The sequence below is a fragment of the Rattus norvegicus genome, chromosome 7 (assembly GCF_036323735.1).
Source record: "Rattus norvegicus strain BN/NHsdMcwi chromosome 7, GRCr8, whole genome shotgun sequence".
In the NCBI taxonomy this organism is placed as follows: Eukaryota; Metazoa; Chordata; class Mammalia; order Rodentia; family Muridae; genus Rattus; species Rattus norvegicus.
In genome coordinates, this window is record NC_086025.1 from 100114340 (window position 1) to 100128314 (window position 13975).

The window sequence follows — 13975 nt, forward strand, 5'->3', positions numbered from 1 at the left end:
GTAGAGTAGCTCAAATTCATATGAAAATATCGGAACCAGCCTGTCAGCTGTTGTGGGTAGGGCTTTGCAGTCACAGTGGTAAACTCCAGGGCTATAAGCCACTGAGTGGCTACTCAAATGTCATTCAGTATACTCAGTCCTAACGCACAGCCTGTTACCAAACAGGGTTGGTATTGGGGAAATATGGACAGGGCAAGCCAGGCAGTGTGGACCAGCAGTAGTTGTGTTATAGAAAGTATAAAGAGCCACACCAAAGAATCCCTACCACCATCACACACACACACACACACACACACACACACACACACACACACACACACACCTACCAAAGAAGCAAGAACCCAAACGTGCATGTTTAGGACTTGTGAGGTCAAAGTCAGTGACATCCTGAGGAGATGGATGTTTAGAGGTAGAAAATGTATCTGCAGTGGTGTTGCCAGCCCAGCAGATGATGATGCAGCAAAGAGTTGAATTCATTAAAACACATGTGTTCATGATAGTGATCTGATCCTTAAAAACCTGTTCTCTACCATCAAATTCAAATATTAAAAGGATCCTCAATAGAAGTGACTATGTAAGTAAATGCAAAAGGCATATAAACTCATTTTGTTTGTACTTTTTCCTTCCTAGCTTAATTTTAAATGACTAGAAAATCGGTCATTATAAATCTGTGCTGGCTTCCAGTTTGCACCAGTACTGAGAGCAGAGCCTCTGCTCTGGATCCCAACTCATTCAGCCCACACCCCAGCTGCAGCTTGACTCCCCAGGTGTTCTGACACATCCAAGATCACAGGTGAGATCCCAAGCCCTGCCCCAATAACTGGCTTAACTAAGATCCCTGGGACCCCAGGGCACATATACCATGCCCAACCAGAGACTTCAGAAGATGGAAAGATCTCCCAAGCTCATGAATTGGCAGGATTAATATATTTTACCAAAAGCAATCTGCAGATTCAATGTAATTTCAGATTCCGCCTCAATTCTTCACAGAGTTAGAAAGAGCAATTCTCAAATTCATTTGGAATAAAAAAGAAACAAGATAAAGAAAACTATCCTCAACAATAAAAGAACTTCTGGGTGGATCACTATCCCTGACCTCCAGCTGTATTACAGATCAATAGTGATAAAAAATAACAACTGCATGATATTGGTACAGAGACTGGCAGGTAGATCAATCCACACACCTATGGTCACTTGATCTTTGACAAAGGAGCTAAAACCATCCAGTGGAAAAAAGACAGCATTTTCAACAAATGGTGCTGGTTCAACTGGTGGTCAGCATGCAGAAGAATGCAAATCGATCCACTCTTATTTCCTTGTACAAAGCTCAAGACAAAGTTGATCAAGGACCTCCGCATAAAACCAGATACAACTGAAACTAATAGAGGAGAAAGTGGGGAAGAGCCTCAAACACATGGGCACAGGGAAAAATTTCTTCAACAGAACACCAGTGGCCTATGATCTAAGATCAAGAATCGACAAATGGGACTTCATAAAACTGCAAGGCTTCTGTAAGGCAAAGGACACTGTCATTAGGACAAAACAGGAACTAACAGATTGGGAAAAGATCTTTACCAAGCCTATATCTGAGGCTATATCCTATATCCTAGAGGACTATTATCCAAAATATACGAAGAACTCAAGAAGTTAGACTCCAGAGAGCCAAATAACCCTGTTTGTTGGGGCACCAGTGGAAGGGGAAGCCCTTGGTCCTGCCAAGGTTGGACCCCCAGTGCAGGGGGATATGGGGAGCACAATAAGGGGGATGTATAGGGGGAATACCCATATGGGGAGGGGGAGGGGAAGGAATGGGGGCTTATGGACAGGAAACTGGAAAGGGTAATAACCTTTGAAATATAAGTAAAGATATGCATCTATTAAAATATTTAAATAAATGTACAGAGCTAAAGAGAATTCTCAACTGAGTAACATCAAGTGGCCAAGAAGCACCTAACGAAATGTTCAACATCCTTAGTCATCAGGAAAATGCAAATCAAAACAACCCTGAGATTCTATCTCACACCCAGTCAGAATAGCTAAGATCAAAAACTCAGGTGACAGCAGATGCTGGCAAGGATATGGAGAAAGAGGAACATTCCTCCATGATTGGTGGGATTGCAAGCTGGTACAACCACTCTGGAAATCAGTCTGGTGGTTCCTCAGAAAATTGGAAATTATTCTACCTGAAAACCCAGCTATATCACTACTGGGCATATACCCAAATGATGCTCCAAAATATAACAAGGACACATGCTCCACATGTTCATAGCAGCCTTATTTATAATAGTCAGAAGATGGAAACAACCCAGGTGTCCCTCAACAGAGTAATAAATACAGAAAATGTGGTACATTTACACAACGGAGTACTACTCAACTATTAAAAACAATGACTTCAAGAAATTCGCAAGTGGATGGAGCTAGAAAATATCATCCTGAGTGAGGTTACCCAGACACAAAAGAATACACTTGGGTATGTACTCACCAATAAGTGGATATTAGCCCCAAAACTCACAATGCCTATGATAGAACCCATAGTCCATATGGAGCTTAGGAAGAAGAAAGGTATAGATGCTTTAGTCCTGCATTGAGTAGGGAACAGGATGATCATGGGGGGGAGGGGAACTTGGGAGAGAGGAAAGAGGGGGAGGAAATAACTGGGGCAGTATCAGGTACTGAGGGGACAGGAGAGAAGTACAGAAGGTCAGAGAATCAAATAAAAATGTGTAGGGGGGATGAGGAAATGGGGATAGCTACTGGAGGGTCCCAGACACCAGAGAAATGAGAGGTTCCCAGGACCTAATAGGGATGATTTTAGCAGAGAAGGAGAGATAGAATCTGTTGAGATCAACTCCAGCAGATAGGCACGGTTATATGGGATGAGTCCACATACCCATCTCTAAGTTTTTAACCCAGAAATGTTCCTGTCCAAAGAAAGAACAGGGACAAAAAAAATGGAGCAGAAACTGAAGGAAGGGCCATCCAAGGACTGCCTACCTGGAAATCCACTCCATCTACAGACACCAAACCTAACATTGTGGCCATTGCCAAGAGGCACTTGCTGACAGGAACCTGCTATGACTGCTCCTTGGGAAGTTCAGCCAGCAACTGATCAATGCAGATGTGGATACTTAAAGCCAACCCTCAGACTGGGCTCAGGGATCCTGGTGCGGCAGCTGGCAGAAGGACTGGGGCAGTTGAGGCAGATTGCAACCCCTTAGGAAGAACAACATTGGCTGGCTGGACCACCCAGTGCTCCCAGGGACTAGACCACCAACCAAGGAGGGTCCAGGGAAAGATCCATGGCTCCAGATACACATGTAGCAGAGGATGGTCTTGTCTGACATCAATGGGATGGGAAACTCTTGGTCCTTTGAAGGTTTGATGCCCTAACATAGGGGCATGCTGGAGTGGTGGGATGGGAGAGGGTGGGAGGGGGTGGGTGGTTGGGGGGAACATTCTCATAGAGGAGAATGGCATAGCTGTCCTCTGAGAGTCCCTATCAGCAGCTGACTGAGACAGAAGCAGATACTTACACCCAACCACTGTACTGAAGCCGGGAAACCCTGTGGTTGAGTAAAGGGAAGAATTAAAGAAGCTGAAGAGGAGAGCCAGCCCATAGGAAGACCAACAGTCTCAACTAACCTAGACCCCAGGGAGCTCCCAGAGACTAAGCCACCAACCAGGAGCATGCAAAGGCCAACTTGAGGCCCCTGGTACATATGGAGCAGAGGTCTGCCTGGTCTGGCCTCAGTAGAGAATCTGTGCTTAATCCTCGAGAGATTTGAGGCCCCAGAAAAGGGGGAGGTCTGGTGTTGAGGAGCACCTTCTCAGAGGCAAGGAGGAGAAGGAATGGGATAAGGAACTGTAGGAGAGGAGACCAAAAAGAGGGGGCATGACTGGAATGTAAATAAATAACGTAATTAAAAAATTTTTAAAAATATATAGTGGGTGTTAGAAATCCAAACATGAGTCCTTCTGTTTGAGGGCAAGTTCTTTACCCACTGAGCCATCAGCAAAAAATTCTTAATAGCTAAAGAGGTGAAGTACACATTCCACGTGTGGAGTATTATTGACCTATGAAAGGAAGTGACGTGCTGAAACATGCTGCAGTGTGGAGGAAACTGGGAAACAAAGTGCCTTGAAGGGAGAGACCACACTCACTGCTGCTTCGCTTGTATTATGTTCAGAAATAGGGAGAAAGAAGGAGATCTCGAGCTGTCGGTAGTGGGTAAGGAGGGGGCACATGTACAGTAACTAAATGATATGAGCCTTCATATTTTCTTGATGAAAATGGTCTAGAACATACAAGTGTACCAAAACTCCTGGACCGTGCATTCGCAGTGGTGACTTTTGTGGTATGTCATTTATATTTCATTTTTAAAGAGTGGTCTAGGTGTTTCAACCACAATACATTTTGAGAAAACAGTGTCTTTTGACTTGGCTTACACGGTAAGTTTGAGATGGATTGGAGAAATTATATGTGAAAAATCAAGATGTTGAAAGTGGAACTTAACTCAAAATAAATCATAGTTAGAAACTACAAGAGAAAATATTGATGATAGTTTGGAAAATTACGGTATAAAACACCTGCATACTAGAATCGTAACTGAAATACACAATAAAGTTGTGTATCAAAGGGAAATATCTGTACCACCTGACAATGGCTTAGAATCTAGAATGTTTAAGAGCAAATCAATCAAAAACCTGGCTAAAAGATAGGAACCAGCTCAGAATTGACATAAGAAGAAATATCAACATTCTATGAGCATAGCCAAGAGCGATATGAATAGAGGAGCTGAAAGCAAACAGTGGCTCAGTGTTCCCAAGTGCATTTCAGCGTGCGGGAAGCATTTTCGAAGCCATACAGAAATGACACTCACGTGGACCAGCAGGTGCAAAGAGAAGCTGATACAATCTTTGAGAAGAAAAAGAAATTGGCAGGATATTCCAAAATCTGCATATTGAAGCCCAGGAATTTCAAGTCTAAATAAAACCCAGGCGGGGAGGCAGACGGAAAATGCACAGAGAGCAGCTGAAGAAGAGCGCGCTGTCACAGGTTCATTTTAGCAAAGCCGGGGAGTCCTCAAATGCCCATCTGCAGACAAACGCTTGGCTCATCCTTCTGTATTTATGCCATGATGCAGCCTTCAGTCCCTGTTCTTGCATATCAAGATATTGGGGGTGATTTCCAGGAAGAAATTAACTTTCAAAATAATATTCATAAGGACCAGAGTGAGCTCAGCAGCCGCTGACAAACATGAGTTAGAGTCCCCAGAACCTATAAACATAGTGCGGAAGGACAGAGAAGTAACTTCTACAACTTGTTTTCTGATATCCAGACACCACTGTCTGTCTGTCTGTCTGTCTGCCCCTCTCTCTCTCTCTCTCTCTCTCTCTCTCTCTCTCTCTTTCTCTCTCTCTCTCTCTCTCACACACACACACACACACACACACAGACACACACACACACACGTCGAAAAATGTTAAGGATGATATGTACAATATAATCTGAGTGGTAGGAAGCAAAACAAAAGAAAACATGGAACATATTCAAGATGTCAACTGTAGCTACCTCTGGTAAGGAGACCAACCAGAAAGTTGGAAGGGGTGAAACATATTTCAGGCTTTGAATTTACATATCACTTTACTGTTTGAAGTTTTATAAGAACTAAGAATACCAAGATTTATATAAAATATAATTTAAAAGTATACTATCGTATCTACACTACTTCTTAAAGCTACTTTCAAGTTTTTATTGCCTCCATGAGAAACAGGAAAATTCTTACCTTCCAAGTTTTCAATTCTTTCAATGTTGTTCAATGCTAAGTTCAAGTATTCAAGTTTCTTCAGTTTGCTAACATTTTCTGAAATACAAATAATACAATTAATGGACCTTTAAGAGAGAATATTATTTTATAACTTGTCATGAAAGCGATACAGATAAGCAAAGGATTGTGTGTGGCTAGTGGCTTTTCAGAACTTTACTGTCTTAGTTGTGTTTTCTACTGCTGTGATAAATCACCTTGATGGAAAGCAACTTGGGGAGGAAAGGGTTTGCTTCTTCTTAACTACCTGATAACATCCAGCACTAAAGAAAATCAGGGCAGAAGAAACTCGCGAGGCATGAAATTGCAAGTGGGTGCTTAGGAAGCATAGGAGTGCTGCTTAAGGCGCTGTCCACATGGCTTACTTAGCTTGCTATCTTATGTCATCCAGGACTCCCAGCCCAGGGGAGGCACCACACACATTGATCTAAGTTCTCCCACATCAATCATCAATCAAGAAAATGCACCACATTGTTGCCCACAGGCCAGTTTGGTGGGGAAATTTTCTCAATGGAGGTCCCCTCTTCTCAAATGTCTCAAGCTTGTGTCAAGTTGACATAAAACTAGACAGCGCACCTATACAGCACACACTAGGTTGCCTGCAGAGCTAGCCTCTCTTCCTCCCTTCTTCTTAGGAGTACCAATGTTTGCACACGTTCCTATCCATCTCCAACACCACCGGGCTATGTTTGGGCAAGCCGGCTAGTGTACAGTACTCAGTAACTTCTGCTCAGTTTTGAAGGCAGCAGAACTTAGGATTTGCCTGTAGCATTTTCTGGCAGCCATGTGCAAAAGAAAGGGACACACACCACAAGTATTCAAAGTCAGCTAGGCAAAAACTCCATGCTCTGTGCCTTGGGACAGTGTATCTCTTTTTACTACAAGATTGTAACAAGGATAGAACAGTTACCCCTTTAGTCATCCTGCTTGATCACAAAGGAACCAGCTGGAAATAACGTTTACTCTGTGGTGGTGGAACAGAGAAAAGGGACCCACTGCCTCTGGAGTTCACTTTATCACAAACTATAGTTGGACAGATAATAGGTTTCCTTACTGGCAAGCCATGAGAAATTGGTTTTCCTTTACTTACAGCTAAAATTAACCTGCCATTAGATTATGTTTTAAAAAAAATCTTAAAGGTCATTCAGACAAAACAAGTATGAGCTAGTCAAAGAATCACTGTTGAATGAAGTGTTTCTAAAATAGTTGATTGTAAGACACAGCTATTTTGTATTTGCCATATCATATTCTAAGTATTTTACCTACATTACATTTTAAAAGCCATTTAATTACATTTATGTATTGTGTGCAAATGTGTGGGTATGGTAGAATGTGTCACAGGATATATGTGGGCATCAGAAGACAACTTGTGGGAGTCATATCTCTCCTTCCACTACATATATCCTGGAAGTTGAACCTAGATCATCAGCTTGGAGGCAAACATCTTACCCACTGAGCCATCTCACAGGCTGTGTGTGTGTGTGTGTGTGTGTGTGTGTGTGTGTGTACATTCATATGCTAATATATAGTAAATTAATGCATATTTCTGATAGTAAATGATAGAGCCAAAAGGATTTGATTCCAGTAAATCATTACACCTTCTCCTAAAAGGAGAATTATTTGAGACAAAAAAGAAGGATGGCATCCCTGTCTCACCTAAGCAATGCTGCTCTCCTAGGTTCTCTGACATATTATGAATAGTAGACATGACTTACTATCATTGCACTAAGCACTACTCATCTAAACATATATATATGTATATATATATAATTTTAAAATGAGAGTTTTTAAAATGAGAATCTAAGAATGAATTAAGCTTTCTTAGTGATTAAATTACTCAAGTGGTACTAATGATTACAAAAGGGTCTCTAAGGACAGCTGAGCACTCAGCCATCAACATACTTGGAGGTTTCTGTGTGCCAGTGATCAGGAAAGGCAGAGTGTCTCATCTACATCCAGAACGAAAATAGTCATCCCACAGTGGGATGCGTGACTTGCAAAGAACTCTTCATCCCTCTTTTGTTATTTCCATAGCCCTCAAATGCTGGAGCCACACAGTGGAAATCAATACAAGAGTTGTACAAGAGGAATTTCCTCAGTTCAACCCCCAAGAGGCAGGGAGCAAACTGGCCAGAAGATGGGCAAAGATTCCATAAGTGACCTCCTTAGCAGCCTGTAAGAAGTGTGAGAGCTCAAGCCCAAACCACTGTGACAGCCAGAGTCCCCAAATGCCAGGACCAGACCCACAGACTTCTGGTTGATCAAATCTCTATTCAGGTGAAAGAGGCTTGAGAACCAGCGGCTGCCTTCCATCTTTACAATGCTCACCGGGGATGTGTTGAGAGAGCAGATCACTGATGGCTACCCCACCCCCAGGCTCTGCACTCTGGTGGGACCCCAGATGGTCCTTAGCTCACACTTGCTTCATAGCTGAGCAGAGCCTTCCTCCCACAGCCCATCTGTCCTACTGGGTGAGCCAGGGAGCTCTAGGAAAGGCAGTTGCTTTGCAAACTTCCACCTCAATGGTAGGACAGCATGTGTGGATCCTAGAGAAGTACTTTCACTTGCTAAACACTTGTCTAAATGCCCAGGGGTGGAGCAGCATTGAAAAAATCCCATTATTAGAATTTAAAAGAGTGTTTAATTTAAGAATATTTCGGAAGCAAAAATTTAAGCTTTCTCACAGCCCTGAAAAGGCCTGAAATACTATGCTGCTAATTAGTAATTGTGATGGACCCAGCTGTGGAGATTAAAATTTCGGGAACTCTTTTGAGATCTGTACAATTAGCACCGTTCTGCAAAGTGCCCATGAATAAAAGCTGCTGGTTTTATCTAACCGCCTTTTTAATTGAACAGTGTGCCAGAGTTTCCAGTTCCTGGTAAGGCAAAAGACACCAAGTATATTTATCTGAAGAAATATATAGTTTTACTAAATCTTCCCAAAGTGATGCAAATCTGGGCTTTTTATAATCTAGCAAAATTTCAATTTTCCACAAAATTAGAGGCACCCATGCTATCAGGTTTTCTCGGCCTCAGTAATGTTAGCATTTTGGGCTGGATAATTCTTGTCCTGCAGTAGTATCCCTGGCTTCTGCTGGGGTAGGATTGGTAGCATACACCTCCAACACACACACATGCACACATGCACACACACACACACACACACACACAGAGGCATGCACGCATGCACGCATGTGTGTGTGCATACACACACATATCTATCTTAACCAAAATGTCTCCAGCCATGACTAAGTGCCTCCTGTTGAGAACCTCTGAACATCCCTGAAAAGTTAGCTATTACCTCAACACGAATTTAATTCCTGGACTCTTTCTATCTCAATTCATTCCATCTATTCCCAATGCTATTCATTTCTCCTCTGCCTCTGGCTTCAGTTGGCTAAGCAGGCAACCTGGGCTAAGTAATAGCATAAGTAGCTTGGCAGCTTTCATCGCTAAACACTATCTCACTGTAAACACAATAATCCTCCCACCATCCTATGCCATCCTGCACCTGTTAGCACTGTTTTATGAAGAAGCCAATTCGGTCTTGGTCAGCTTAACTGACCTGCTTATTTTTACACAGATCACAAATATGGGACAGAGGAGGGGTTCACAGACAAGTCTACCTGGTGCCAGAACCTCTGCGTGCTTTAACCATGAAGGTAGAGTTGCTTTAAGAAGCGACTCTCCATTTGTCCCCTTATGGTAGGATCCCACTCAATGACTGCAGTTCACCCATTATCTGCCTCTTAACTCATTGTTAGGACAAAGAGGAATGCAGGGTACAGGAAAAGATCAATTTATCCAATGGGTAAATTGGGAGAAGAAACCTGGCATGTACAGTCTCTCTTCCCTTCCTTCCTTTTCCTTCCTTCCTTCTTTCCTTCCTTTCTTCTAGATGTCCTTGCCAGCTCTTTCCTGCCATAAAACATGAACCTGCTTGGACAGCGGAAGCCTGTGGCTGCTCAGCTTGCCCTATAACTGAGATTTATGCTGAGGAAAGTATTAGCAAATCTATCTACTTAATAGTGTGTGTTACATTCTGCTAAAAGCTTTATCAGTGTAATGGATTGAATAAGAATGGGTCCCCAATGGCTCATATGTTTGAATGGTTGGTTCCCAGTTGGTGGAATTATTTGGGTAGAGTGGAAAGATAAAGAGGTGTGGCCTTGTTGGAGGAGGTGTGGCCTTGTTGGAGGAGGTGTGGCCTTGTTGGAGGAGGTGTAGCCTTGTTGGAGGAGCAGTATCATTGGAAATAGACTTTGAGACCTCAAAAGTCCATGCCTTTACTAGTGTGTCTCTCTCAACCTTGTAGTTATTGTCTCCTCATGAAAACTCTCAGCTACTGTGCCATGCCTGCCTGTCTTTTGCGATAACCTCATTGTGATGGCCATGAGCCCTCTGAACCTGTGAGCCAGCTCCAACCTTCCTTCTCTAGGTTGCCCTGGTCATGGTATCGCTTCACAATAATAGAAAAGGAACTAAGATCATCAGTTACAATACTAACAGTTTGATCTTTTCCCCCATGACTTCTGTACTTCCATTCCACCTGTCAATTCTATTCCAAACTAAAACCATCTTAATGCAACAAACTGATCACAATGGCATAACTGGCTAACATAGTCTGTGGTGATCTGACAGACATATATATGTGTATATATATATATATATGTATATATATATATACATACATACATACACTTTTCAGAGCAGATTTTTCTTCATGGAAAAACTGAGCAGAATGTACAACTCGTAAATACCCCATTCTTTCCCTGTACAACCCCAATTGCTGGTCCCCAATGCTATTAACATATTATTCCAAAGTGGGAGACTCATCAAAACTGTTAAGCCAACTTTGACATATCTTTACCCACACAAGTATTCAGTGGTTCTCAGCCTTTCTCATGCTGTACCCTTTAATACAGCTCCTCATGTTGTGACCCCCAACCATAAAATTATTTTCTCGTTACTTCATAACAGTAATTTTGCTAGTTATGAATCATAATGTAAATATTTTACTAAAGTGGGTCACAACTCACAGGTTGAGATCTGCTGCTCTTAGTACCATATACATTCTGTATATCTTGTCAAACAAACATGTATCCACATTATCCTACATGCTCTGACTATTCACTGTCCATTACTATTAGCTCATGGAAAGCGCTGATCTTTTTCTGGTTCTTATACTTCTCCCTTCTCCAGAATGTCAGTTAGACTCTTGTAGGCTTAGCTTTTACGTATCAGTTGCTCTCCCTAATGTCCATTAAGGATTCCTCTCTGTGTTTCTAGACCTCAGTAGCCATTTCTTTTAAGCTGTGAAACAACACTCCATTTCATGAAATTAGCATAGTTGACTGAAGGATATCTTGGTTGCTTACAAGTTTGGGCATCTGTGACTTTTTAAACCAAAAAAAAATATTGTTATACATATATGACAAGGACTTTTAAATCCTGACATGATCTTTCCAGTTTTGCTGAGAGATATAAGGCTATGAAAAATTCATGACTCATATCCTCCCACTTTGAAAACTGATAGGAAATTATGTGCACCTCACACTTAACTCTGCTTCCAATTTCATAAAAGCATCCCTCTGGACACGATGGCCAACAACACACAGGGAGGCCTGGGGAATATTCTGCAAAGAGCTACTGAGAAGTGGTTGTGTCTCTTTCCCCATGGCCTTCTTATTCAGTTGTTTTTCAAAGTTCTCCTGCTCAAATGTTTAAAAAAAAGTCATGAGAGAAAAAAGAATGAGACTTACCAATTTTTGCAATGAGGTTATTTTGAAGATAGAGAATTTTTAAATCACGGCACCATTTGTCAATATGTTCTAGTCTTTCTATTTCTTGCTGATGCAAGGAGAGTTCCTCCAGGGAAAAAATTACACATTCGTTGTGCTCAGCATTCCGTCTAATAAGATCTTCTGTGACTGAAAGAAATTTTGTGGCATATTATATTCCCATTCCCATTGTTCTGCGTCGGGTTATTATGTTATTAACATGCTGGAGTTCTTTGCAGTCAAGCGTTAATTCTTCAGGCCCAAGCAGCTCACAGACAGAAGGAGATCAGACAAATCTTTCTTGCTACCCACCTCATGGGATCTGTGCAGAGCCATGATGTGAGGCAAAGAAAAGAGACACAGTAAAGCCTCCAGTCTCATTTGTCTTCACATGTTTAATATCTGTGTAAGTTTTGCTACATAGATAGAGGAGGACTTGACCATTGATAACTATTAGAACATGAATATAGGCTCTCCTGGTGGCACAAGGTCAAACTGGATAAGATCCACTAATGGACCTAAGACAGAGAGAGAGAGCAACTGGATCACAATCTCACTAATAAAAGACAGGACACAAAAACTCCTTCAACCATTCAGTAAGGAAGGCCATTCATCACTTAACCAATAATTGCTCATTTAGAACTTCTGTAAAAGTAAAAGCAACCAAGATCTTGAATAACTACTTATAAGAAGGGCAAATAGAGGGAGTTACCATTCTCGAATAAAAATGATGTGTAGCACAAACTGTCAAGGCCCAGGTCACTGGACTATAATTGTGATGGCACTAAGCGACTGAAAATGATACTGTGCTCCACTGTTGGAGCCAGGAACGAAATCACGAATCATATTTATAAAGTGGGCTGGAAGCAAAAGGGCAACAATGATGGGGACATCCTGCATTTGCCAGTGTGACTAAAAATGTCTCTTATTTGAACCTACCTCTCCTTTTCAGTAAAATGTATTAAGTGATTCCTGTCAATCCCAGTATATAATGATGACTTACATGCTGTCATCTATCAGGTGCAGGCACTAGCCTAAATGCTTTAAATGGTTTAAAGTAGTCATAGGTAGAAATATTGTTTACCCTCATCTGGAAAGGAACTGAAGCCCAGAGTTTCCCTAACTTTTCAGGTCTTCACCGTGAAAGTTAAGGTCAGTTTTGAAATCAACAGCCCACTGATAGACCATGTTAAAACATACATCTCAAAATCTTACAAGATCATTGCTTAAAATGCTGCACATAGTTGACCTAGTTAAGATGATTTTCTTTGAAGAGACAAATGAATACGCTAAACAAAGCCTAGCCTTTGCTTGGAAACTTGGTCTGTTGGGTACACATGAAAACTTTCAAATATTTCAATTGTAATATGGTTGCATCCATCCACCAACTTTTTAATCTTACAATAGATAAATACCAGCAGTTTCTCAGGTTCACGCTAAACCATGAAGGGTTGATGCATCTGGGTAGAGTATAGTTCACACAGGCTGTTCTGTGGTCAAGATTTAAGCGAAGCAATGAACTACAAAGGTTCAAATGAACAAAATCAGCTGAGATTAAATTTCTCTAATGGTGGGAATGCTGAGAAGCGTCTGCCGTGTCAAACATGCCAAAACATAGCAGAAGACAAGTTCTTCACTCCAGCCCTCCAATGCAAGCATCTGAGAGATGTGGAAGGGATGACACTTTCACTGTATCACAGGGACATAACACTCACCCTTGCAAGCATTCAGCTGCTTTGGGGATTAAAGCTTCTGCCACAGGCTAAGATCTACAACCTCAACGATCAAAAGTTTTACTGCCCATGAAAAACAAATGGAAGTTCGTAAAGCGAGTGGAGCCTTTATGATTGTAAGAGATGCCCAGTTCAGATAAAAAAGACACACAACTTTAATTATTTGCAATAAGGCTTAGGTGGCACAAGAGCATGGCAGATATCTATCCTCTATGTTACTAAAATCTACTTTTCTATCGAGTATTACCAAGTTATTACTTACTATGCTTCATCTGCGCTGGTAGGAGAAAGAATCTGAGAGAGGAGGAAGGTGCAGGAGCCAAAAAGGAGGTAAGTAGATGGATGGAAACATGATACCTGAGCATAGGTGACTAGCCATGTGGCGAAATGTAGGTTAAAATAAATTAGTATCCAGTTATCATCTAGTGAGAGTAGAGCCTAGCTATATGGTCAAGGTATTTATTTGTATATATAATTTGAGTCTGATTCTTATTTCTGGGAGCATGGGGTTGGGAGGCAGAATCCAGACTTAACGTCAACAGTCATAGGCAAACAGGATCACTGAATCACCTGTTGGCTTGCCCTTGTTTCTGAAATGGGACAATGGAGACCATTCCTGCCAAGTTCCTAGAGAGTT

At 41.7% G+C, this 13975-nt stretch overlaps 1 protein-coding gene across 10 annotated transcripts in view; it reads right to left on the reverse strand.

Moving 5' to 3' along the window:
- Window positions 1-13975, reverse strand: part of Dnaaf11 (dynein axonemal assembly factor 11) — a 101137-nt gene that overhangs the window by 80497 nt on the left and 6665 nt on the right. For 9 of the 10 annotated variants that reach the window (XR_005486579.1, XR_005486580.1, XM_039078778.2 and 6 more), the window contains 2 exons: window positions 11588-11755; window positions 5787-5864 (listed from right to left, as the gene is read on the reverse strand). Coding sequence is in view for 7 of the 10 variants with exons in the window: in XM_039078778.2 (XP_038934706.1) it covers window positions 5787-5864; window positions 11588-11755 (246 nt within the window). In the remaining 3 variants the exon portion in view is untranslated. Of the gene's footprint in view, window positions 1-5786; window positions 5865-11587; window positions 11756-11917; window positions 11937-13975 lie in introns of those variants that run through there. The other variant, XM_063263251.1, reaches the window with a different exon arrangement.